This window comes from Lissotriton helveticus, chromosome 7 (genome assembly GCF_964261635.1).
Source record: "Lissotriton helveticus chromosome 7, aLisHel1.1, whole genome shotgun sequence".
Lineage (NCBI taxonomy): Eukaryota > Metazoa > Chordata > Amphibia > Caudata > Salamandridae > Lissotriton > Lissotriton helveticus.
In genome coordinates, this window is record NC_136068.1 from 497,766,334 (window position 1) to 497,793,454 (window position 27,121).

Below are 27,121 nucleotides of genomic sequence, written 5' to 3' on the forward strand. Positions count from 1 at the left end.
GCTGGCAGCTTATGCAGTAAATTATGAGAATTCAATTCACACACACACACGTCATGTCCAAATTCCCAAGAGTTAAATACCAGTTCTTACCCAGATCCTCTTCAGAATGCTCTATAACAAAATAAAAGAAAACACCAAGTTATTGTTAGTCTTCTAGATATTTCAGGTTCCCTTCAGTTAATAACAAAGTACTTACAAAGTAAACACGAGCACATGTCTATGCTTGAATTGACACAATGTGGGAAGCCTTAGTTATTAATAACACATTAAAGCCCTCCCAGCAGGCACCCTAAGTGAAAAAATCTCCACATAGGCCTGCTTTTAGTGGCGAATACATGAACTGAATTATGCAGTGACCATCACATCCACGGTCCTCTTGAGCTAATCAATTCAAGTTTGGCTTGTATGGTGCTGTGGGAGTGTAACTGTGCTTTACCTTCTTCTTCTAATGCTGCAGGCATTGCCACAGACAGGGATATTGCAATTGGTGAACCATCCTACTGGCAGTGCAGCATCTTTAAATATTTGGTGGCATCAACTAACATCAGCAGTATATTAACCGCAGAAATTTGCAAGGGCCAGTAAACACATGCACAGGGAATTATTCATCCTCTCGTGACCTTCCCTCTTTGGAATTCAGAAATTCTCATTTTTTTTTAAACGATACACTCTCACCTTTTTGGAGTTCGTACCGTGTCACATTTTGGCATCATACCCTGTCAATTCTTGGACCTCACATCGTGTGACTTTTTGGAATTCCTAATGTCATATTTCGCAGATCACTTGTCTTCACCTTTTGGAGGTCATTTAAGACTGAACTTTTTTTTGCATTTCTAACAATGCCATTTTCTGAAAACATTGTCCACTTTTTGGGATTTATGGTATCACTTCTTTGTAGTCTTCACAGTGTCATTCACTAAATTTCAGAGTCACTTTCTAAAGACTGAGGTTTGTTTTGGGGAGTTCACAAGATATCAGAGTTTTGTTGTGTTAACTTTCTCCGGTTTATCGTTATCGCAGGGTTATTTTTGACTCTTTCAGAGGCTGAAGAGAGATACTTTTGGATTGTACATACAGTTGCTTTTTGGACTTTAAAATCATTTGGGATCATACCGTTTAGCTATTAAGCCCTTCTATGTTGCTACATTCAGGAATTCTTCAGTAGACCCTTTAGAGTTTTGTGTTGCCTTTTTCAATTTTGATTATTTCAATTGTTAGAGTAAACGCAGTGTCACTTTGTGATTAGTTTGTGGTATTTTTGGAATTTATATACTGTCACTTTTTGTCTCTTTTTGTTCTCCAGTGTTACTTTTGGGGATTTACTACAGGGTCAATTTCATTTAATTCCTGTCAACAGCACATCTGAAGTTTAAACAGTGTCAATATGTTGAATTATAAAGTTTGTGCTTTATAAGATTACAACACTATTTTGCTTCTCCTCTCTTCTTACTCATAGTGTGGCGAAAGTGTCTGGGTGTGCTGATGCCCTCTTCCAACATGCGTGGTCACCGCTTGCACCTGCTCGTGCCCCCTGCGTCCTCTTGGGGCACAAGCGCAATAGGGTGGTGTGCTGCAGGCCAGCGGGCAAAGGGCATGAAGTCTGACATGAGAAGAAGGTGGGGCTCAGTCTGGCTTGCATCCAAAGCAACATTGTCAGTCGCACTTTTTAGAGCAAGAGGGAGACAGCAAGTAAGGTGACTGAGCATCTGGCACAAGGAAGTTCGGGCAAGAATCAGGTTGTTGAGACCTCTTAGCCAGTAGACTTGTGTGACCTTTGCTTTATTTACTCTTACGACTGTTGCAACAGCTGTAACCCTAAATTCTTACATTTCAATTTCACCAACCTTAGCCCAATGTCTTGAAAACTTTGCAATAATGAACATGAACGTCAAATTGTGAAAACGCCAAGCACTCATTCACTGAGCTTGTATCTTTCATATGTTTTTAAAACTTTATATTTAAGAACAAGGAACTCGGTTTATTTTGTTGCATGTTGCACTTTCAGTGTGGAGACATATAAACACTGGAATTGACAAACTGGGGGAATATGTTTGGGCTCTCAACCAATCACAGCATCGTAGCAATCTAAAACTGGACTTGCAAGAGTTTGAAGGTCTCTCAATATAGAGGTTCAAATCATTTGAAATTCATCTTGGATTGTACTGTTCTTGTCGTCTATCTTTTCCGCCCTTGATAATGGAATTGTTACTTATAGAGCATTAACTTGTCGATCTGAATGGACATTTTGGGGTTGACTTCACAGCTGCAAGAGGCTTCGTAAATGGGTGAGGGGAAACCAAATTGGATAGATATTCATTCTTGTTGATTTGGTTGCTAGAAGCTCGAATTGTGTACCACCAAAGAAGATGAAAGTGATCATTACCCCTGATACGCCTACTGTGATAGTCCTCTTTCTAGTAAGAGTAACTGTGGATCTGATCTTTCCATCTTATATCCCAAAGGTGATGTATCAGATATTCTGAGACATTTTTGAACAGCTTAAAAACTATGATGGCAGACACAATTAATTTTCCTTCAATCGATATTGAAAACCCAAAATGCTGGTAGGTGAGGATGTTCACAGATAGCACGATACTGCCGTTTAGAATGTATGTTATGTTGATTTGTATAGTGCACTGATCACCCGAAAGGGCACCCAGGTGCTTGGGCAAGGTGTGTGGTCCCAATGTGCCTAAATGAAGAGCCAGGTTTTCAGGTTCTTGTGGAACACAATAAGTGAGGAAGAGGCTCTGAAGTGTTGAGGGAGGCTGTTCCATGTCTTGGGTGCGATGTAGGAGACTGAGCGAACACCAGTTTTACTTTTAAAATGCAGGGCGTGTGTGCGAGAGAGGCAGAGCATAGGTGTCTGGTGATTGGTAAAAGTTTATGCAGCTGTTCAGGTATTCTGGTCCTGTGTTGTGTAGGGCTTTGCATGTGTGCATGAGAAGTTTGAGTTGACTGCACTTGTGTATGGGGAGCAAGTGAAGCTTCCTGAGGTGCGGTGTGATGTGGGTGTGGCGTGGGAGGTCGAGTACGAGTCTTGTGGCTGTGTTCTGGATGATCTGGAGTCTAATTTATTCATTTCAAAAGCACAATTTCAAGCTTTGAGCAGGCTGAGAAGAAATTACTGATGCTCTTTCTTAAGAATTTAGGGAAACCGATCTCCAATATCACCCGAATACAAAAAGTGAAAAATCAACTACACAACAATAATACCTGCCATTTAATTTTGCAAACCATTAATGAAGGGTACTGATGCAGCATTTCGATAGGAGTGCTCTCAGGAACTGAAACTGAGCTCCTCAAGTGCATGATCCATGTAGCATGCTGGTTATTTGTTTTTAAGGCTTAGAACTCTGTTACTTCAGATGAATTTGAGAAGAACATTTCCCATGGAATTGCTTCTGGATTCCATTAATGAGGAATACATTCTCACCTGAATGTAACCATCTAAGCAGGCCTTGGTTGCACACCTGGGTGCTTATATGGACCTATGGGTGCTGCTAAATTATGTACATTACACACCCTTTTTAAACCAATTATGCCGTTTAGTGGATCTAACGAATTATAAAATCCCATTGTCTTGAATGGAAGCCAAGGTTAAACCAAGGTTAAACTTTTTTTTTAGCTACAGAGAAGATAATCCTGTGTTATCAACTTTTCGCCTTAATGAATGTGCCCACTCAAATCTTAACAAAGCTTATGCTTACTCGGCTGGCAGAAGAGTCAGACTCAGACCAATACATTTCAATTAAACAAGTAGGGTTTCAGCAGGAGAGCTCCACTATGAACCACTGCCTTTTCCAGTGGGAGGCAGTTATGAGATCTATGTTATCCTCGAAAATACATTGTCACTGTGATGTGGATCTCCAGGAAGCTTTTAATTTTCAGTTAACATTGTGCACCTCTGGACTATATTGAGACAACGAGAAGTATCAGAGGGCCTGCTGTGTATTATTCAGCTATTTCCTACAGACGATTGGGCCCAAGTAGATTCGTCTTAAACTGAAAAATCTCATAAAAGATATATATTTGAAATGCATTGACACAAAGCGGCTTTAACTTGCCTAACTTTTGTTTTGTCTTTTAATTGCCCACCTGGCTAATGATCAGCAAAGCAGGAGAAAGCAGAGGCCCCGGCTTTGCTTTCCAAATTAAATCCATGCTAAGGAGAAGGTTGGATTGTGGCTGCCGAGCACCCAGAACCAGGGCCATAGAAATGATCAGGTGTCCAAGGGTAAGAGGAGGAGGATGCTGGAGGTTTGTTGCGGCAGCACTGGGAGCAGTTCGGAAAAGTGAAAATTTCCCCCTTTTTCACCACCCGTTTTGTTTCCCTTCCTCCTCCCCATGAAGATGGGGCAGTGGAAGCAGCCTGAGCAAAATAGATGCCAAATCGTACCTGGAGAGCCTTGAACTAGTTAAGAAAGAACCACCAGAGGTTAAGAGATCGCAGAGGACCATTCCTTGCCACTTCCCACTCTCCAAAACAACGATCATCAATAACCCTGGAATGGGATCTGCACGACCGGAGAAGTAAACTGATGAACAACTGCCCATGTTGCACAGGTTCGGGTATACTGTCAGACCCCAAAGCAAGGGAAACATGGCATTTCAGGGATGCAGAAGCCTATGGCATGGGGAAAACACTCCGTCTCACATGCTTTGCTTAGACTATACAGCAGTATTCTCCCAAAGCGTTGGCTAACCTGTAGCTGTTGCAGTTGTTTGAAAAAGTGTTTTAAGTACTGCCTGGCCTATATTAGCTTGTTGCCGCGCTAACACATCTACACACTAGTGTTTGTTGAATATGTGTGGTGTAGACCATGTTGCTGCCTTACAGATGTCACCAAGGGGAAAATTCCTGAAGAAGGCTATAGTAGCCCCTATTTTGTGGGTGGAATACAATTCAAACTAGAATAACTGAACATCACTCTGCAAAATTAATGGCTCCTTTAGTCAAACATTTTATTGAACAGAACCACAAACCCGAAGACATTAGATGGAGGATTTTAGAGAAAATTAATACTCCAGAAAACAAAGGTGGTCAGAGAATATGCAAAAAACGTGAAGTTTCTTGGATCTTCTCTCTCGACACTTTTAAAAATGGTTTAAATATTGATATACCTTGGGAGAACGCTATAATTTAATACTGGTTTTTGCAATAGAATTTCACTGTCTCGTAATGATCCTTTTTGATCATTCTATACTTTTTATCTGTTTTTATGTTTTAATCAAGTTCAAGTTTTAATAGTTTTTTAGTATTATACCATTACTTCCCCTTTTGTTGCTATATCTATAAACATCGTGAATAATTAGGGCCCAAATATATAGTTCCACGACCATGAACCGCATTATAAATACACCTGTACAATAAGAGTCTTTCCTCGATGTTTATTATTATTAATCATCTGTGAGGAGTAATGTTTGAATATATCGATGAAATACATGAATACGGGTGAACAAAGTTTTATGATCGTGAACTCTCCCTTTTGTTGATATATTATATTTCGAAACATCGTAAACATTTAGGGCCCCAAAATAAAATTCCCTGATTATGAACCGCATTAAAATTATACTTGTATAAAAGGGAGTCCTTTCTCGTTTGGTTATCATAAATCATCTGTGGAAGATTAAGTTTAAATAGAACGTTAAAATAGAATGCATACTTACTTGTGAAATAAAGTTTTATGATTGTGAGCCGTATTCATAACATAATTGTATAGCAATAGTCCTTCTTTGATGTCTATTGTTGAATAATTGTGGGAGGTACGGTGTGATTACAACAACAGAATAAAAAAACATAGGTAGTTGTTTTTCTACATAGAAAACTAAATTTTATTAGTGAATCCCTTTCTTGTTTAGCTTTAACTATAAATTGAAAAAATATAGTTTTAAAGATATCGTGCGTAGTCACAACTCCATTAGGTAGTACAACGTTCTAGTTTTCCACGGAGGTTGGTCAAATGACTAACCTTCGCCACTACCATAGAGTATATAGCATTCTACCGAGCAAGACTGGCTGGTACACATCCGAAAACGCTGACCACCTTTTCTTGGGGAGCTTTTAAGAGATTTAGCAGTTATATCAGGTACACACGATATAATTAGATGAGTTTTACATCTGTTTTAGACTTAAGTCACAATATTAAATGTAGTATCCTTTGCCTTTAGACTGCACTAAAATACAAGTACCGAGCAAGAAGTACACATCCTAAAACGCTGACCATCATTTCTCGCTGGAGCTTTTAAGAGATTTAACAGTTATATCAGGTAAACACGATATAATTAGATGACTTTTACATCTGTTGTAGACTTAAGACACAATATTAAATGTAGTATCCTTTGCCTTCAGACTGCATTAAAATACAAGTTCCCATTGACACGAATTTCTACTTCAGTTTTGAAGACGCTGGAAAATCATCCGACAGTCTTCATTTAAGTATCGGAATTTATCAAGGTATTTTTAAAATATGTGATTATGAAAATTATATACATCAGATATTTCGTAATTCATTGGGAATACTAAACGGAGTCTGGCTTGATCTCTTTTTTTGTTATCATTTTTAGATAAGAGATCCTCAGAGAAAATTTGTTTTCATTTTAAATTGAATACGCTGGATATCGTTCTACGTCTCCATTCCTTTTTCGAAACATAATAAGGTAAAATACGAGGTGCTCGCAAGAGAGCTATAAGTATTATATTATATAGGATTTGCTGTATTAGATAAACTAAAAGAACTCTTTGTTTTAATATTTGCAGTTGCATCCTATCGCGTCTTGTGAGGAGATATATAGCCTTTTATATCGGTTGCCAGAACCCGGCTCTAGATATTCCACAACTTTAATTAATAGTTGTCAGGTAATAGTCTAAGCCACAAACAGATCAGTTGGCTATTCTTTAAGATAAAGGTGTTTTTTTTGTAAAGTTGCTTACTAAATGTATTATCCTCCCCACTTTTCTTCAGATCCTTATGTGGACGTAAATATCTTATGTCTCCCTTTCTTAAAGACGCTGAGAGCTCTGGGATTATCAACTTTTCGAGTTTAAAAGATTCAGCAGGTACATATAAGATACCGACATGGTCCATAACGTTTAAAATGCGTGTTGACAACCCAAATAGAATTTTTATATTCAAGACAGTATGTTTTTTATTTATGGTAGGGTTCATACATAGATAGGCATCTGAACTTATTCCAATTGGATGTATGACATTACAACGCATGCTTTTACATCGCATGCCTTTACAAGGTGGTATTTACAACGAATACCTTTACAACGCATAATGCTTTTGGGCGCTGGATAGTGAATAGTGAATAGTTTAATTTACTATTTCAACTCCAGTCCCCGTGGATAGTAGGAAAGGTGTTGGATAGTACATTAAACCTATTCCCTATCCTAGAGCGCCCCCCAGCGCAATGCGTTGTAATGGTTTGCGTTGTAAAAGTTGCGTCGTAAAGGCACTGCGTGGTAAAAGTTGCGTTGTAAAGGATGTTTACCATTCCAATTAGAACCCCTCTGTTAGTCGTATTTCTACTAGAAGTTAAAAAGATAGTAAGTCTACCTATACGAATGTTCTTAATAAGGTACAGGTTGGAATTACATTTTCAAGAAATGAAATATTCGCTTCTAAAGCATAAATTGTAGAATTTCCAGCCCTTATACATACATACGGTATGAAGGGTTTATAAATAAAATCTCGATAGGAGATTAATTGCTTATCATATTTCCCCTATCTTACATATGAGAAATGAGATATAAATATCTTCGCTAGGAAAGAAATTTTTGGGTTCTATCATAATTCCACATACCCAAATAGATAAGAACAATGAGCTTCTTTTATGAGTACTCAAACAGTAATATTATATAAGTTGGCACATGTGAAGAACAAATGTGATTTTAGGATGTATACATAGGTATAAGAACTAATCTGATGTAAAAAGAGATCGAACCATAATTAGTGTTGTGTTTATTAAATGTGAAATCATTTGTGTTGTTTATGTAAAAAATAAATTTTCTGTGATTTTAAATTTAAATTATATATTTCTATTAAATCTGCAGAATGTATTGTGGCTATTCCTGAAGATGGCGTGTAATACGCCGAAACGCGCGTCGAGACAGAACTGAAAGATCTTGCCACTTTTTAAATGTTTTTGAGACAGAATTGAAAGATCTTGCCACCTTTTTAATGTTTTTTATTTATATGTAATGCATTGTGTAATTTCCTTTATGGAGCTTTTTTAACAATTACTAAAATTTGTATATTTACTGAATCAGTGTTTGATAGTTCTTCACACTTTATATATTGTGTCACACTTAAATATTGTTTATCAAGTTTTGATATTTAAATCTTAGATTGCCTAGGAGTGATACTTTTCAAGCAGTTTATCCCTGTCCTAGGAATCGTGTTATTCATGGCTCAGGGTCCTTGTTTCTCTCATATGGGCGCATGTGAATCTACATCTCTACATGCCAAGAACAGATGCTTACTGGTTAAGTAACATTATCCGTTCAAGGCATGTGAGCTGTAGATCACATGCTTTGCTTAGACTATACAGCAGTATTCTCCCAAAGCGGTGGCTAACCTGTAGCTGTTGCAATTGTTTGAAAAAGTGTTTTAAGTACTGCCTGGCCTATATTAGCTTGTTGCCTCGCTAACACATCTACACACTAGTGTTTGTTGAATATGTGTGGTGTAGACCATATTGCTGCCTTACAGATGTCACCAAGGGGAAAATTCCCTAAGAAGGCCATAGTAGCCCCTATTTTGTGGGTAGAATCCACTCTAGGGGGTACATAACATGTTTGGATAAATTTCACTATCCATCTTGCAATACCTGATTTAAATATGGGCAGATTGCCTTTGTGTGGTGGCGAAAAGGCAACAAAGAGCTGTTTTGTTTTACGAAAATCTTTTGTTCTTTCCACATAATATAGCAGAGCTCTTCTAACATCTAGTGTGTGTAGTGCTCGTTCTGCTACAGAATCAGGTTGAGGAAAGAACATGGGTAACTCAACTGATTGATTGATGTGAAAACAGAACCCCCTTTAGGAAGAAATATGGTTTTGGTTCGAAGAACCACTCTGTCTTTGTGAAGTTAAAAGAAAGACTATTGTATAGTTAGTGCCTGGAGTTTGCCAACTCTTCTTAAGGAAGTGATTGTAATAGAAAAGTAACCTTCCATGAGAGAAATTGTAGTTGACACTTGTGCATTGGTTCAAAAGGTAGGCCATTAGCCATGTCAGGACTATGTTCAAGTTCCAAACTGGTGCAGTAATACCTCCAAGGAGGTATTACTCTTTTTAGTCCTGTAAAGGCTTTAATCACTGGTACTCTGAATAGAGATTAGTGTTGTCTGTTTTGCAAGTATGCAGCTACTGCTGTTAAATGCAATCGAATGGATGTGTAGGGTAACCCAGATTGCTGTAAGTGTAAGAGATAACAGATGATGTTTTGCACTTAAGCATCAAGGGGATTGTTATTGTTACAGTTTATAACAAATCAATTCCACTTTGCTGCATAACATGCCCTATGAGTAGGGTTTCTACTCTCCTTTAGGATATTTATACAGTCCGGTGGTAATTGTAAATAACCAAACTCTATGACTTCAGGAGCCAAATCACTAGGTTGAGTTCCTTGGGATTTGGATGCCTGATTTCTCCATGGCTCTGAGTGAGGAGATTAGAGTTGAGATTAAGCTTTTGGTGTGGAACAACTGAGAGCTCTAGCAGGGTGATTAATGAAGGTTGACGTGCCCCTGTGGGAGCTATGAGACTGAGTATGAAGGATGATTTCCTGAGCTTCCGAACTAACAGCGGAATGAGTGGGAGAGGCGGAAAAGCATAGGCAAATATCCCTGACCAATTCATCCATATGGCATTGCTTTTGGAGAGCGGCTGTGGGAACCTAGAGGCGAAGCTTGGGCATTTTGTGTTTTGAGCCGTCGAAATCCCCATTCCTGAAAGGAGGGAAGAAGAATCTGGGGATGAAGTTCCCACCAGTGGATTTGCTGTCTCTGTCTGCAGAGACGGTCTGCAATCTGATTGTTTACTCCTGGAAGATGTTCTGCTAGGAGATAAATGTTGAGATGTATGGCCCATTTACAAATGGCTTGTGCTAGGCGTGACAGTTGGGAGAGTGTGTGTGTCCCCTGTTTTTGTAAATAATACATAGCTGTCATGTTGTCTGTGCGGACTAGGACAGTTTTGCTGATTAGGTGAGTTTGAAAGGATTTGACTGCCAGAAACAATGCTAGTAGCTCTAGGTGATTTATATGGAGGCTCTTGTACTTTAGACTCCACAATCCTTCAATTGTGTGAGTCTGTAAGTGAGCACTCCAACCAGTGAGCGATGTGTCTGCTGTTAGCGCTGTCTGTGGAACAGGGTCGAGAAAAGGCCACCCTTTGGATACATTTTGCGGGTTCCACCACTGCAGAGAGCGATGGGTGCGGCCATCTACCAACATTAGATCAGTCAACTGATTCTGCGACTGGTTCCACTGACTTGCTAAGCATTCTTGAAGGGGACGCATGTGAATTCTTGCGTGGAGAACAATTATAATGCAAGACACCATCATCCCCTGCAGTTGCATGAATACTTTTGCTGGTAATGATTGGTTGGGCTGAAATAGAGTGAGAAGGGGCTGAATACTATGAATCCTGGCTATTTTGGGAGAGGCTAGAGCTTCCTGAACACCTATCGTGGCTCCCAGGTAAGTTTGTGTGTTGGAAGCCTGTAGATGAGACTTTAACGCATTTATTGTAAACCCTAGTTTGTGAAGTAAGTGAATAGTGGTTTGAGTGTGTTGGAGACACATTTGGTTAGTGCTCACTTTGATGAGCCAGTTGTCTAGGTATGGGAAGACATATATGTGTTGTCTTATATGCTGCAACTGCTGCCAGACATGAGTAAATACCCTTGGAGCAGTGGTGACTCCCAACTGTAGTACTTTGAATTGGTAATGGTGACCCGCTATTATGAATCTGAGGTATTTGCGATGAGCGGGATGAATTGGAATGTAGAAATATGCGTCTTTTAAGTCTAGAGTGGACGTAAAATCGCCCTGCCGTAGAAGTGGGAGCACTTGTTGAAGTGTCACCATGTGGAAATGCTCTGAAAGTACGTATAGGTTTAGTTCTCTGAGGTCTAGAATAGGTCTCAAGGAGCCGTCCTTTTTGGGGATGAGAAAGTACAGGGAGTACACGCCTGTCCCTTGATGCTGTAATGGCACAGGTTCAATGGCTCCTTTGGACAGGAGAGATTGGTCCTCTTGCTGTAGTAGCTGTAAATGTTGTGGTGACATTTTGTGAGAAGGTGGCGGAAAGTTTGGAGGATTGTTGGTAAGCTCCAGGCAATAACCATGATGGATAATTCCTAACACCCATTTGTCTGTGGTGATAAGTCTGCCAGATGGAAAGGAATTCTAGAAGACATCCCCCAACAGGTGTTAAATGATCGGAGAAAGTGTAGGCAAGTCACTGTATGATGGGGGAGGGGGCATTACGTGGTGAGGAACCCCTGCCTCGACCTTTGTTGTTGTTGCCTCAGTATCCTCCTCTAAAGAAGCCCCTTGTAGAGGAAGATTGCTTTTACCCTTTGTAGGACACTGCAGTAATAATAATAAAGACATTTATTATGCGTACAGCTATCCCAAACGGGGTGTACCGGCGCTATAGCACACAGGGAGCAGGGCGAGGAAATGTGCAAGGGCTAGTCATTCCGACTAAAGAGCCAGGTTTTCAGAGACTTGCGGAACTCTTGTTCAGACTGAATCAAACGTAAATAGGGGGGTAAGTTATTCCAACATGTGGTAGTGCCCACCTTAAAAGATCTGCCTCCCATTCTAGCTTTCGAAAACCGAGGGGTGGCAAGGAAGTGTTTGATTTTGGACCTTAAGGATCTAGATTGTTGATAGGGTCGGAGACTCGTTCTTAGGTAGGCCGGCCCTCTTCCTTTATCTGCCCGAAAAGCTTTAAATTCGATTTGGTTGGCAATTGGCAGTCAATGAAGTTGTCGAAGATAAGGAGTGATGCGGTGACGGTGTGGAACACCGCAGGCTAATCGGGGAGCAGCGTTTTGAATGATCTGGAGTCTACGGAGTAAACCCAGTGGGAGACCCAGGTATAAGCCATTCGCATAATCCAGGTGAGAGGATATTAACGCATGGATCATGGTTTTGCAGGTTGCATTAGGCAAATAGCTGATGAATTTCCTAATAATTTTGATTTTACCAATGCAAGCGGCCGAAACCATTTGAACCTGCGTCGAGAGGGATAAATGTTTGTCCCATCTAACGCCCAGATTCTTGACTGAGTCCTTAGGTGAAGGGGCATTGTCTAATTCATCAGGCCACCATAAATTCAAAGGAAGAGGACATGGTTGGTTGAAAAACAAAACCTCTGTCTTAACCGCATAAAGTCTTTAAAAAGTTGCGTTCCATCCAGGCGGCAGTGTCCTTAAGGCACTTTTAGTGGGTCAAAGGTGAAAGCTGACACATTACTAAAGGTGAACAATAACTGGGTATCATCAACGTAGGATGTTATTTTGATCCCAGTTTTAGAGATAAGTTCTGCCAGGGGAGTTAGATAAACATTAAAAAGAAGCGGGCTCAGGGCCGAGCCCTGGGGAACATCCCAATTAAGAGGTTTAACAGGAGAAATAAAAAGGATGGGTTCAGACCTGTTGTTTACGGTCAGATAAGAAGGATGATAACCAGTTCAACACAGTTCCCTGGATGCCGATGTCCTTTAGGCGATTCAAGAGGATGGGGTGGGAGACTGTGTCAAATGCTGCAGATAAATCTAACAGCACTAACACCGCCTTAGAGCCTCCATCCACCGCCCATCGTATTGAATCACCCATTTCAATCAGGACTGATTCCATACTGAAGCCAGTGCAGAAGCCAGATTGAGATTCATGAAGAAGGCCATTGGTCTCAATGAAACCAGCCAATTTCTGATGCACAAGTTTCTCCAGGACCTTCGCAGGAGCGTGGATTAGTGGAATAGGTCTATAGTTACTAGTGATTTCCAGATCAACATTTGCTTTTTTTAATATGGGCAAGAGAAAGGCATGTTTTCAAGCTACAGGGTAGATACCCTGTCTGAGTGAAGAATTCCAAATGTCATTTAGATGGGGATTGAAACACTCCGCTAAGGCACTATATTGTTTGGCTGGCCATGGATCGCTCTGGGATCCTGATTTGCACTTCTGCAGTTCAATCAATGAGGCTTCGAGGGATATCTCTGCAAATTCTGAGAGTCCAATACTCGGGAGTCTGCTCTAGATAATATTCATTAATCGTCTGGGAGAAATCGAGTGGAACAGGAAAAGAAGCATAAATCACAGCGATTTTATCCTCAAAAAAATCAGATATTTTGTTGCATAATATTTGTGAGGGAGGATGTTTGTGGATAAGTGCTAATGGATCGGTGAACTATTGTACAATTTTAAAAATTTCCCCGGAGGAGTTTTTAGCATTGTTAATCTGATCGGCCAGAAAGTCTCTTTATTTTTCAGTAAGAAGTTTGAGGTACTCTTTAAGCCCCGCACGATAATCTGTTTTGCTTTCCACAGAATAGGTAAGTCTCCAGCTACGTTCTAATTTTTTACATTCTGACTTTTTAGTTCTAATCTCCTCCGAATACCAAGGTGCGGTGGGAGACGATCTGGATGACTTTACTGGTTTCAAAGGGGCCAAGGAATCAAGCGCATCGCTGATCCATTTATTTAAGTTTAAGATTCTAGCCTCAAGGTCATTGGAGAGAGAAGGCTTGGAGTCCTTCAGATGTTGCATAAGAGACTCAGCGGTAACCCTCCTCCAATTCCTTTTATACTCTTTGGGGATAGAGGTGGCTCTAGCCGTGCTTATCAAATGAAATTGAAACAGGATCAAGAAGTGATCTGACCAGATCACTGGCAGCGGGGGATGAACTATGATATCAGGGAGGTTGGAGCAAATCAGCTCCCGAGTTTGGCCGGCCTTGTGGGTTGGGTGAGATACATGTTGTATTAAATTGCAACCGGCTAATGTAGTAATAAAACTGGAACTATGTGGGAAAGTAGGATCGTCCACATGTAAGTTCAGGTCTCCTAACATTGTAAAGTTGGAGTATTGTGTGCTGGCTTGGGAGATATAGTCCGCAAGAGAGGAAATGTGTTTAAAACAGGAGTTAGGGGGTCCGTAAAGCAACAACCCTGAGCAGGAAGAAGACGCTGAGAGTTTAATACAAAAGGGCAATCCTTCGATGGAATCAAACTGTTCAAGATTAGATGTTGCAATCTCCCAACTAGTTTTATGAATGACAGCCACCCCCTCCCTGTTTCCCACCTTGCCTGTTGGCCAAAACTATGCCATAATCCTCAGGGATGGCTAGAGTCAAGGCGGGGTTGGTGTCATCTCGAAGCCACAACTCAGTCAGGAACATAAGGTCCGAGTTGTTCTCTGTGATGGACTGATAAATGTACAAGGCGTGTTTAGGCATGGATCTGCAATTTATCAGACAGGCTTTTAATTTCACTTCTGTGGGTAGCGTTACAATGTTTAAGTTACAGGACTGATTAAGCGTGGAGGAGCAACTGGTACTTGGGGTAAACCCACAGCACGTGCATGAGTATGGTTCCCAAGGGTCCCAGAGAGTCAGGAGGGGTAAATTGATACAGAATGGGGGTCTAAGGGAGCATAGCTCTGATCGACTATATTTGTAACTGCGGGCGCTGCAGTATTGTCCAAGGACATGGTTTTTAACCCTCCATGGTAAAAGGAACGATGAAAGGAGCTCCAATTAGATGAAGACTGCAGATCGCCCACAGACGTGGCTACTTCTGTGTCTTTTTTCACTTTTTCTAATGACTTATCTACTTCTGGCCCAAAGAGATGTTCCTGATCAAAAGGAGTATTTAAAATGGACCGTTGTACTTCTGGTTTGAAACCAGAAATCCTCAACCATGCATGTCTCCTTAATAACACACTAGTATTGATTCTCTAGCTGTGTGTCTGCAGCATCTAAAGCGCATCTAATTGAGGAATTGGATATCAGCTTCCCTTCCTGGACTAAATCCTGAGTTTTTGCTTTGTGCTCATCTGGGAGGCGTTTTAGCAATTGCTCCATTTAATCCCAGTTTTCCTATCATATCTGACCAGCAGGGCCTGGGTGTTGGTAATGCACCAATGATTTGCTGCTTGGGTGGCTACTTGTTTACCAGAGTCGTCTAAAAGCTTTGATTCTTTGTCTGGAGGGGGGGCATCCCCTGTAGTCTGTGAATTGGCCAGTTTATGGGCATTAGAGAACACCAAGGAGTCCAGTGGCAACTGTCCTTTAATAAATGCTGGATCTGAGGGAGCAGGCTTCTATTTTTGATCAATTCTGGGGGTGAGAATGCGAGCACACAGTGGATCTTTAAGGATATCATCGGCATGTCTCATCATAGCTTTAAGATCTGGGACTTTATCTGTAGATGAATCCGTGCTATAATCCTTCCAGGGGTCTATTGGCAAAATATTGGACCCCCATCTCCATCATCATCATTATCATCATCATCAGGTGGTGGTGGTGGAAAGTTAGTTGGTGTAATTAGTAAATGCTGCAAAAGTAGGGAAGTTGGTGTAGGGGAACGTGGTGGAGGAGGAGAAGGGGAAGAGTTAGTACCTACATTCTTCCTCTTCAAAGGAATATGGTAAAGAGTGTCACCTGACTCAGGTTTGCGTTGCTGAGGTGATTTAGTCAGAAAATGTCCTGTATCTGGACTTATATAAAGTTCCTTTTGTTTTGGGTCTGATTTGGGGGGTTGAAAATCGGATCTTGTAGCTTCGGAAGAAAAGTTTTAGGTTTCGGCACCGAGGATTTCGGTGCTGGAGTAGAATTACTTTTCAGTGCGGAAGGAGGCTTCGTTTTCGGTGTTGTGATTTCGGCTCCAAAATGGTTTTCGGCTTCAAGCCTGAAGGTTTCGGCTCAGTGCCAGACTTTGTTATGTTATGGCCATACTTTTAGAGCGCACGGCTACCCCAAGGGGTGTCCCGGCGCTTTGGCAAAAGAGACCTGAAACCTGAAAACACAAAGGAGCAATACCACCGTCGTAGTGATTTACGCGGAAAAGAGCATGGTCTTCAGCTCTTTCCTAAAAGCCAAAAGACTCTTAGCTTTGCGAAGGGAAAGAGGAAGCTCATTCCAGAAGCGAGCTGCCACAAATTGGAAGGACCGTCCCCCCATCCGAACTCGTTTGGCAGTAGGAACCTCCAGCTTGGCCAGATCCGCTGAGCGCAACGTCCTCCGAGGCACATAGAAAGCGACCCTCTTTCTGATGTAAACCGGGCCGACAGAGTGAAGGGCTTTAAAGGCTAGTGTGAGGATTTTAAACCTGATTCGTTTAGAGATGGGTAACCAATGCAACCTATTTAATAGCAGGTGAGCGCTAGCTCTCCTGGGCAGGCCAAATATAGCTCTGGCCGCCGAGTTTTGAACAATTTGCAGTCTGTCCAGGAGGTACCTAGGCAAGCCTGCAAAGAGCGCATTGGCGTAGTCTAGCCTAGAGCCTACTAATGCCTGAACTACAGTCTTCCGATACTGCAGGGAAAGCAGAGGAAGAAACTTCCTCAGCATCTTAAGGATGCCGAAGCATTTCCCAGCTATCCCCAGAATATGGGGACGGAAGGAGAGGTCATCATCAAACACCACTCCAAGATTTTTCACTTGGGGAGATGAGTTCTCAGGAGGGAACATATCCTGGGACCACCAGGACTTCCAGCCCGGATCGGGGGCACAGCCAAAGAAAAGCAGCTCGGATTTCTCCGAGTTGCATTTCAGGCTGTGCCGCTGAAACCACGCGAAGACTGCACTAAGACAATCTTTAATCCTGTCGCCGTCGAAAGCCTCTCCCTTGCTGCATGTGAACAGAAGCTGGGTGTCATCAGCATATGAGATGACCTGGGCCCCATAGGCCTCCGCTACCGCCGCCAGAGGAGCCATATAGATGTTAAATATGGTTGGGCTCAGAATGGACCCTTGAGGAACCCCAACCTCTAGCGATGGCATTTCAGCGGAGAACGGGGAAGCCCAGATCACCTGACGGCGGTCCGACAAGAAGGATTGAAACCAATCCAACACCGTCCCCCGCAGGCCGATCTCCCTGAGTCTTAACAGGAGACCAGCATGAGGGACGGTGTCGAAAGCCGCCGACAAGTCCAGCATGACTAACATAGCCTTTCCCCCTAGATCGAGCGTCTCCCTGATGGCGTCGGTCACCTCCACAAGGGCCGTCTCCGTGCTATAGTTTGCACGGAAACCGGATTGAGAATCATGGAGAATGTTGTTATTCTCAATGAAGGTGGTAAGAGTATGCTGAACATGCTTCTCAACCACTTTCGCCAGAGCAGGGAGAAGGGAGATCGGTCTATAGTTAGCCTGCAGCAAAGGATCCAACTGAGGCTTTTTGATCAGCGGCAGAATCAATGCGTGTTTCCAATCCCGAGGCACCACTCCGGAGCTCAAAGACAGATTGAGCAGAGGATTCAGCAAGCTGTTTACTGCCGGTGCCACTCTGCCCAAGCATCTCGCTGGACAGGCATCCAGGGGTGAGCCAGAATGAAGCCGAGACAGTAGCTCCAAAGATGTTGCACAGGACAGCTGCGGGAAGACCGATAGTGTGGGCCCAGGTTCTACCTCCAGAGATAATGCCGGCCCGTTACTCATAGAGACGTCCGCAACCCCGGGAGGGTCCCCAGGAGGAAACGAATCCTGAATAGTTTTAATCTTTGTGACAAAAAAATCAGCTAGCTGCCTAATCCACCCTTCGGTGTGAGAGTGTGGACGGGCACCTATAGCAGGATCCGTGAACTCCTTCACAATTCTGAAGAGTTCCCTACTCGTATTGTCCGCTCGATCTATCCTGTGCTCCAGATATTCCTTTTTGGCTTCGGCAATATCTTTGTGATAATGTTTTATAGCGTCCCGATACTTTATTTTCTCCACTGGATCGTATTTATGACGCCACAGTCGTTCCGCCTTTTTACAGACTTGGCGCTTTATACGTAGTGTGGAAGTAAACCAAGGAGCAGAATCGTGACAGGGAGCAATTCTCACTGATTTTAATGGGGCAAACTCCTCGAATCTAGATTTGAGCCAATTCTGAACCAAGATCAGATCGGTATCTAAGTTCCCTGAAAGTATACAGGGATGTTGACTGAGCGCAGCCGAAAGCATATCTGCCGTCACTTTGGCCGACTCTATCCCAAGCCGGAAGGCTTAGTGAGGTGTTTCGGGACCAAGTCAGAGGGCGTGGCGTCAGAAACATCTTCTCAGTGCCGACCATGGCCCAAAGGCAGGCGGCATGACCAAAGTCTTTTATTTCAGCTGAATTGGAGTTTGGGTCAAGGGGCGTTCGGTACTCACGGGACGTTGACCTTGTGGCAATTCTTCTTCGATCTCGGAGTCAGATTCTAGAATGGAGACAAGTTCTTCCTTGTCCCCTTGTGCGCCAAATTCGTGCTCAGATCCTTCGCCTAAGATGTCCGGCGTGTATTCGACGTTTTGACTCTGCATTTCGTGACGTCGAGCCTGAGGCCCACGTAGGGCGCAGCTCCAGGACCGGACCGGCCCGTCCTCACGTCTATCCTGCCCATGATCTGACCGGCCTAAATGCAGCCTTGTGTGTCGGAATCGATGCGGACACGAACCCGCTCCTCCAGACGCATCTCCGACGTCGGAGATGGAAGAACCAGTGCTGCGTAGGTGGGGCCTAGAGACGAGGTCCGCGCCGGGACCCACAGTGTCGCTAGGGTCCGAGAAGGAGCTCCAGTGGGTGTGGCCTGTGTTTGCGGTGGTGCCGTGACTGGAGGGCGCTGCCGCTGTGAGGAGAACAGAGCTCCTGTGAATATACACGGAGGCCCCCCAGATCGGACTACGGAGAGGGTCGGCTCCGATCTACATTGTGTGCTGTGCGCTGACCCTTCGAGCGACCCAACTTTTCCGTCTGGTGCAGACCGGAGGAAGTATCCTGAGGCACTGCTCCTCCGCTGTCCCCCCCCCCCACCCCTCCCAGAGCTGTGGAAGGCAACCATGGCCGCATTCATGGCCCAAGTGCCGACTTTGAAACAGACACGGGCCCGCTGCTCTGAGCCCCGTTTTCTACACTGGGGATTGAACACTCATCCACTGCGGGGTGGGGCCCAGCGGCAGGACCCACGCCGAGATCTACAGTGCGCATGTAGCCGAGAGGAAGCTTCAGAGGGTCTGGCCTTTGCTAACGGTGGCGGCGTAGCTGGAGTGCGCTGCCGCTACGATGTGGAGATCGCTTTCCCTTTTCCGGACTGGAGCCCCTACGATTTGCCGGTAGGCGGGAGCGGCCCTGTACTGCTGCCTGTGTTGTGAGCCGGCCGCATGCCTGCATCGGATTGCCGTCTGACTCAACACGGGGAGCTGCTCTTTGCATTGCATGTCTCTTTACTCGCCTTTCCCCAGAGCCGCGGACCGTGCTCACTGGCCTCAGGACAGACGCATAGCTTCCCGAAGACCCCTAGCTGTGCAGATACGTTCCCAATGGAGTTGGTGCTGCCTAGGGGGAGACAGGACTGCTGAGGTCCCCTACTGGCGCCAAGTGAGCGGTGGGCCCCCGGTACCTGGGACAGTGAGGGCCGCGGCCTCCTGGGAACATCGGCGAACGCAAGTGGACTTGGACTGCCCTGGGAGGCCCCTTGTGTTGCTGCGGCCTTTGTGGCGGAGACGGATTTCCTCTTGAAGATTAGCCCTACGGAGAACTAAGAGGCCACAAACGGGGGCGCTCTGATTCCCTCAACACCAATTGGATCCTTGCTCAGTTTTTTGGTGGTGGCGGGGCCGCACTGCCAGGACACGGGTGCTCAGACTAGTGGAACGTGGAGGGGACTAAGATGGAGCGTGTCAAGACCGCAGGGGCCCAAGGTCCGAAGGCCACGCAATCCAACAAATTGTCCCGTTACACAGTCCCAAAAGACGCAACAATCCTGGATGCCTAGGGACTCTGCCTCAGGGGGCATGGGCGAGGAAGAGCACGAATACTCTTTAAAAGACGTCATGGCTGCCATCACTGGCGTTAAGGCCTCCCTAGATACAGTGGCGATCGATGTCAACCTTATCAGGGCCGACATGGACAAGTTGAATGAGAAGGTTGAGCAAGTTGAACTGCCAGTTTAGTAGGCGATGTTGCGCAAATTCAGGGAGAGATCCGAGACTTTCGCAGGCTCACTAACATCAAGCTGGACGACTACAAAGTCCACCTTAGGCGCAACAGCCTGCGCATACTTGGGGTTCCGGAGAAAGCGGAAGGACCTCTTTGTTGAGAACCTAATTTTGAAACATCTGCAACCCAAGGGCCTCAGTAAGTTCTTTGTCATCGAGCGCGCCCACAGGGTCCCGGGCTGACGTTCCTAAGCGTGCGCTCCCCCGCGGCCCATGTTGGCGCGGGTCTTGAACTTCCGTGACAGAGACATCCTCCAAAACTCCAGGGCGGGCGCGCCCCTACGGTACAAGAACTCGGACATCTCCTTCTTTCCGGATTTCACACAGAAGGTGCAGCGGCAGAGACGGTCGTTCTTGTCTGTCAAGCGCGTCCTCAAAGAGCGAGGACTGAAGTACTCCATGTTGTTTCCAGCACGTCTTCGCGTCAAGGCCTTGGGAAGGGTGTGGTTCTTTGAGCACCCTGAGGCGGCAGCGGACTGGATCGAGAGCCGCGAGGCCAGGAGCCCTGCCGATCGGAACAACTGTGAAAATGAGAACAGTGAACCGGCCTGAGGTGGTGAGCCTTCGGAGGTAGATTCTGGACTTCGTGTTGGGGCAGTGGGGGGTTGGGTTTGGGTGGGGGTCTCTACTTTCGTAGTATTGGAGTTTGTGGACTCACTTGGACCTGAGGTATTAGCATTTGGGTGGGTGTGCATTTCTTCTCTAGGGCCGCGGTAGGGTGCGCTTTTAATTCCCCCCTTTCTCTTCTCCTTTTTTTCTTGAATCCTTTTCCAGGGCGACAGGCACTCTGCAAGTTTTTCACGGGCAGTTTCAAGCCCAGAGTGCAGGGCAGCGGGGTGGGGGGTTGTTGGGCAGGGGTGTATTGTTATGTTTTTGAAGTTCTTATCGCATCAGCAACTGCTATCAATCAATCATCAATCATGCCATTTGTATAGCGCACTACTCACCCGGGAGGGTCTCAAGGCGCTTGGGGAGAGGGGTATGCTACTGCTCGAACAGCCAGGTCTTGAGTTGTTTCCTGAAGGCGAGATGGTCCTGGGTCAGCCGAAGGTGGATGGGGAGGGAGTTCCAAGTCTTGGCAGCCAGGTAAGAGAAGGATCTTCCTCCGGCAGTGGCTCTTCGGATGCGTGGTACGGCTGCGAGGGCGAGGCTGGTGGACCGTAGCTGGCGGGTGGGCGTGTAGAAGGTCAGGCGGTCGTTGAGGTACTTGGGGCCCAGGTCGTGGAGAGACTTGTGTGCGTGGGTGAGGAGCCGGAACGTGATCCTCTTGTCGACGGGGAGCCAGTGCAGGTTCTTCAGGTGGCTGGAGATGTGGCTGCGTCGGGGGACATCCAGGATGAGTCGGGCGGAGGCGTTCTGGATGCGCTGGAGTCTTTTCTGTAGCTTGGCTGTGGTTCCGGCGTAGAGGGCGTTTCCGTAGTCCAGTCGGCTGGTGACGAGTGCCTGGGTGACAGTCTTCCTGGTCTCGGTCGGGATCCAGCGGAAGATCTTGCGAAGCATACGCAGGGTGTTGAAGCACGATGAGGAGACGGCGTTGACTTGTCTAGTCATCGAGAGGGAGGGGTCCAGGATGAAGCCCAGGTTGCGTGCGTGGTCGGTTGGCTTGGGTGCGGTACCCAGGGCTGGGGGCCACCAGGAGTCGTCCCAGGTGGAGGGCGAAGATCCCAGGATGAGGACTTCCGTCTTGTCCAAGTTCAGTTTCAGGCGGCTGTCCTTCATCCACTCGGCGACGTCTTTCATCCCTTCGTGTAGGCAGGTTCTGGCGGTGTCGGGGTCTCTGGTGAGGGAGAGGATCAGCTGGGTGTCGTCGGCGTAAGAGATGATGTTGAGGTTGTGCTGGCGTGCGATGGCTGCGAGAGGTTTCATGTAGATGTTGAAGAGGGTGGGGCTGAGTGAAGATCCTTGCGGGACGCCGCAGATGACTTGAGTGGCCTCGGAGCGAAACAGGGGGAGGCGGACTCTTTGTGTTCTTCCGGCGAGGAACGAGATGATCCACTCCAGTGCCTTCTCTTGGATACCGATGTTGCTGAGGCGCTGGACTAGGGTGCGGTGGCAGACCGTGTCGAACGCAGCGGAGAGGTCCAGGAGGATGAGGGCCACTGTTTCCCCCTTGTCGAGCAGGGTCCGGATGTCGTCGGTGGCTGCGATGAGGGCGGTCTCGGTGCTGTGGTTGGCTCTGAAGCCGGACTGCGAGGGGTCGAGGGATCCGTTCGTCTCGAGGAAGGCGGTCAGCTGTCTGTTGACGATCTTCTCGATGACTTTAGCAGGAAAAGGGAGGAGCGAGATGGGGCGGAAGTTTTTGAGATCGGTGGGGTCCGCTGTAGGTTTTTTAAGGAGGGCGCTGATCTCGGCGTGCTTCCAGCTCTCCGGGAAGGTGGCGGTGTTGAAGGAGGCATTGATGATGTTCCGGAGTTGGGGTGCGATGGTGGAGTCGGCCTTGTTGAAGACGTGGTGTGGGCACGGGTCGGTCGGTGATCCGGAGTGGATGGTGTTCATCGTGCGGGCTGTGTCTTCGGTGGTCACCGTGGTCCAGGTGCGAAGGGTGGCGGTGGGGGGGTTGGTTCGACGGTTGGGTGCGTGGGTGGGGCGCCGAAGCTGTTGTGGATGTCGGCGATCTTGCGGTGGAAGAATGAGGCGAGGGAGTCGCAGAGGTCTTGTGACGGAGTGATGTCGTTGGTGCCAGTGCTGGGGTTGGAGAACTCCTTGACGATAGTGAAGAGCTCTTTGCTGTCGTGGGCGTTGTTGTCCAGTCGTTCCTTCAGGGATTTCTTCTTGGTGGTGCGGATGAGCTGGTGGTGCTTGCGGGTAGCGTGTTTGAGGGCGGTCATGTTGTCGGTGGTCCGGTCGAGGAGCCAGGCTTTCTCGAGGGTGCGGCAGGTCTTCTTGGAGTCCTTGTGGTCGTCGGTGAACCAGGGTGCCTTCTTGCTTCTGGGTCTGCTGGGAGGGTTCTTTAGTGGCGCGAGGTCGTCGGCGCAGGCGGTCAGCCACTGTGTGAAGTTGCGGGCTGCTTCATTGGGGTCCGTTGTGTTGGCGGGTGGGCTCTGGCTGAGGGAGGTGGTGAGCTGGTCTGCGGTGATCTTGCTCCAATTCCTGTGAGGTACCTGTTGCGGGTGGTGGTGGGTCGTGGATCTTTTGAAGCTGAAGTGGACGCAGCTGTGGTGGTCCAGTGGAGTCCGGTGGCGTGGCTGAAGGTGATGTACTTGCTGGAAGAGAAGACGGGATCAAGCGTGTGGCCGGCGTAGTGGGAGGGGGTGTTGACCAGTTGCTTGAGTCCGAGGTTGGCGAGGTTTTCCAGCAGGGCGGTGGTGTTGCGGTCCTTGTTGTTCTCCAGGTGGAAGTTGAGGTCCCCGAGGAGGATGTAGTCAGTGGAGGGGAGGGCGTGCGGGCTGATGAAGTCTGTGATGTCTTCGCTGAATTGTGTGCGTGGTCCCAGGGGTCTGTAGACGAGGGTGCCTCTGCTATTGCTACATTGATTAGGGGAGTGGCAACACATTCTGTAAATTTAAAATGTATACTTTGTCATGGCATCAGCTGGGGACAGTGGGATTAAACTGCTAAGTTGGAATGTCAATGGGCTGGGGGATAAAATTAAACGCAGCGTTGTTCTTCAATATATAAAACGCTATGCTCCCGATATCATCCTGCTTCAGGAAACTCATCTAGTTGGTATCGTATGCAGGGCATTGCACAGAAGGGGTTACGTATTGCTGGCCCACGCGGGTTTCACCATGGGCTCCCGAGGAGTTGGTATACTGTTGAAAAAGTCCTTCCCCCTTGTAGTGCAAAATACCTGGTCAGATGTAAGAGGGATATATGTTGGAGTCTCGGGCACTTGGGAGGGCCATCCTGTCACCTTCCTCTCGATTTATGTACCCCCGGGCCTCCAGGTAACCACATTCAGGGACCTGGGTGCACTATTGTTGCATATCCCGGAGGGTCTCCTGGTGTTGGGAGGAGATTTGAATTCTGTGGTCTCTGGTGGCCTAGATCGTCACCCTCCACGTGACCTCGCTCATTCACAATGCTGGCTGCCTGATTTCCTGGAATCCATGGGGCTGGTGAATGGATGGAGGGCCTTTCACCCTCACCCTCTTCAATACACTTTTCACTCCAGGCCGCATGGGAGTCTATCTAGGATTGACTATTTTCTGGTACCCACATCTCAAGTCACCCATGTCCGGGAGATAAAACACCTAGCTAGCGGCATTTCTAACCACTCACCGGTTTGGCTCCAGGTGGCACTTAATTATCAACAGGTGGGACGGGTGGCCCCATCAATCCATGGTATCTTCAGGATCCTCAGATCAGTTGCAAACTCCTTGCGACTACTGATAACTATTTTAATGAAAACGAAGGCTCGGTAGAATCCCCACAGATGCTTTGGAAGGCCTTTAAGACAGTGATTTCGGGGAAGAAGGAGCAGCAAAGAGAGCTGGTGGCCCTTGAGGCGGAGGTGGAAAGATTGGAAGCAGACCTAGAACCGGATGTCACACCTGATAAGCTCCACCTTCTCAAACTTAAACAACAGGACTAAAGGGCACTAGTGACAGACCCGGCTAAGGCTTTGGAGAGAGCAGTGCAGGGGTGGTTGTATGAGGTAGGCGACAAGGCTGGGAAACTCTTGGCTTGGTTGTATAAAAGAGACTGGGCAAGTAGATTAGTGCCTGAGCAGTAAGTTCTTTGTCATCGAGCGTGCCTACAGGGTCCCTGGCGGATGTCCCAAACCAGGAGCTCCCCCGCGGCCCATGTTGGTGCGGGTCTTGAACTTCCGTGACAGAGACATTATCCTCCAAAACTCCAGGGCTGGCGCGCCCCTACTGTACAAGAACTCGGACATCTCCTTCTTTCCGGATTTCACACAGAAGGTGCAGCGGCAGAGACAGTTGTTCTTGTCTGTCAAGCAGGTCCTCAAAGAGCGAGGACTGAAGTACTCCATGTTGTTTCCAGCACGTCTTCGCGTCAAGGCCGTGGGGAGGGTGTGGTTCTTTGAGCACCCTGAGGCGGCAGCGGACTGGATCGAGAGCCGTGAGGCCAGGAGCCCTGCCGATCGGAACAACTGTGAAAATGAGAACAGTGAACCGGCCTGAGGCGGTGAGCCTTTGGAGGTAGATTCTGGACTTAGTGTTGGGGCAGTGGGGGGTAGGGTTTGGGTGGGGGGTCTCTACTTTCGTAGTATTGGAGTTTGTGGACTCACTTGGACCTAAGGTTTTAGCATTTGGGTGGGTGTGCATTTCTTCTCTAGGGCCGGGGTAGGGTGCGCTTTTAATTCCCCCCTTTCTCTTCTCCTTTTTTTCTTGAATCCTTTTCCAGGGCGACAGGCACTCTGCAAGTTTTTTACGGGCAGTATCAAGCCCAGAGTGCAGGGCAGCGGGGTGGGGGGTTGTTGGGCGGGGGTGTATTGTTATGTTTTTGAAGTTCTTATTGCATCAGCAACTGCTATTGTTACATTGATTAAGGGAGTGGCAACACATTCTGTAAATTTAAAATGTATACTTTGTCATGGCATCAGCTGGGGAGAGTGGGGTTAAACTGCTAAGTTGGAATGTCAATGGGATGGGGGATAAAATTAAACGCAGCGTTGTTCTTCAATATATAAAACGCTATGCTCCCAATATCATCCTGCTTCAGGAAACTCATCTAGTTGGTATCGTATGCAGGGCATTGCACAGAAGGGGTTACGTATTGCTGGCCCACGCGGGTTTCACCATGGGCTCCCGAGGAGTTGGCATACTGTTGAAAAAGTCCTTCCCCCTTGTAGTGCAAAATACCTGGTTGGATGTAAGAGGGAGATATGTTGGAGTCTCGGGTACTTGGGAGGGCCATCCTGTCACCTTCCTCTCGATTTATGTACCCCCGGGCCTCCAGGTAACCACATTCAGGGACCTGGGTGCATTATTGTTGCATATCCCGGAGGGTCTCCTGGTGTTGGGAGGAGATTTTAATTCTGTGGTCTCTGGTGGTCTAGATTGTCACCCTCCACGTGACCTCGCTCATTCACAATGCTGGCTGTCTGATTTCCTGGAATCCATGGGGCTGGTGAATGGATGGATGGCCTTTCGCCCTCACCCTCTTCAATACCCTTTTCACTCCAGGCCGCATAGGTGTCTATCTAGGATTGACTATTTCTGGTACCCGCATCTCAAGTCACCCATGTCCGGGAGATAAAACACCTAGCTAGAGGCATTTCTAACCACTCACCGGTTTGGCTCTAGGTGGCACTTAATTATCAACAGGTGGGACGGGTGGCCCCCATCAATCCATGGTATCTTCGGGATCCTCATATCCGTTGCGAACTCCTCGCGACTACTGATAACTATTTTAATGAAAACGAAGGCTCGGTAGAATCCCCACAGATGCTTTGGAAGGCCCTTAAGACAGTGATCTCGGGGAAGAAGGAGCAGTGAAGAGAGCTGGTGGCCCTTGAGGCGGAGGTGGAAAGATTGGAAGCTGACCTAGAATCTGATGTCACACCTGATAAGCTCCACCTTCTCAAACTTAAACAACAGGACTATAGGGCACTAGCGACAGACCAGGCTAAGGCTTTGGAGAGAGCGGTGCAGGGGCGGTTGTATGAGGTAGGCAACAATTCTGGGAAACTCTTGGCTCGGTTGGATAAAAGAGACTGGGCAAATATATTAGTGACTGAGCTCCGAGAGGGAGAGTCCCTAACGGATCCGCAAACTATTGTGGACCGTTTCGTGGCCCACTTTGAGGTAGTCTACACCTTGGCTGCCCCCTATCCCATTGGTGATTCCCGCCAGATGCTCACTAATATAGTCTTACCCAAACTATCGTTGGTCGACTACGACTTCATGGAAAGTAACATATCCAATGAAGAAATAGCGGCAGCAGTTTGGTCCCTCAGGTCGGGTAAAGCCTCTGGCCACAACGGGCTGCCGATTGAATTGTACA

The 27,121-nt window shown here is 46.5% G+C and overlaps 1 protein-coding gene across 4 annotated transcripts in view; it reads right to left on the reverse strand.

Moving 5' to 3' along the window:
• LOC144768675 (butyrophilin subfamily 2 member A1-like) overlaps positions 1-27,121 on the reverse strand; it is a 440,529-nt gene that overhangs the window by 43,115 nt on the left and 370,293 nt on the right. For all 4 annotated transcript variants that reach the window (XM_078652502.1, XM_078652499.1, XM_078652500.1 and 1 more), the window contains one exon: positions 91-111. In XM_078652502.1, the coding sequence (XP_078508628.1) occupies positions 91-111 (21 nt within the window). The remainder of the gene's footprint in view (positions 1-90; positions 112-27,121) is intronic.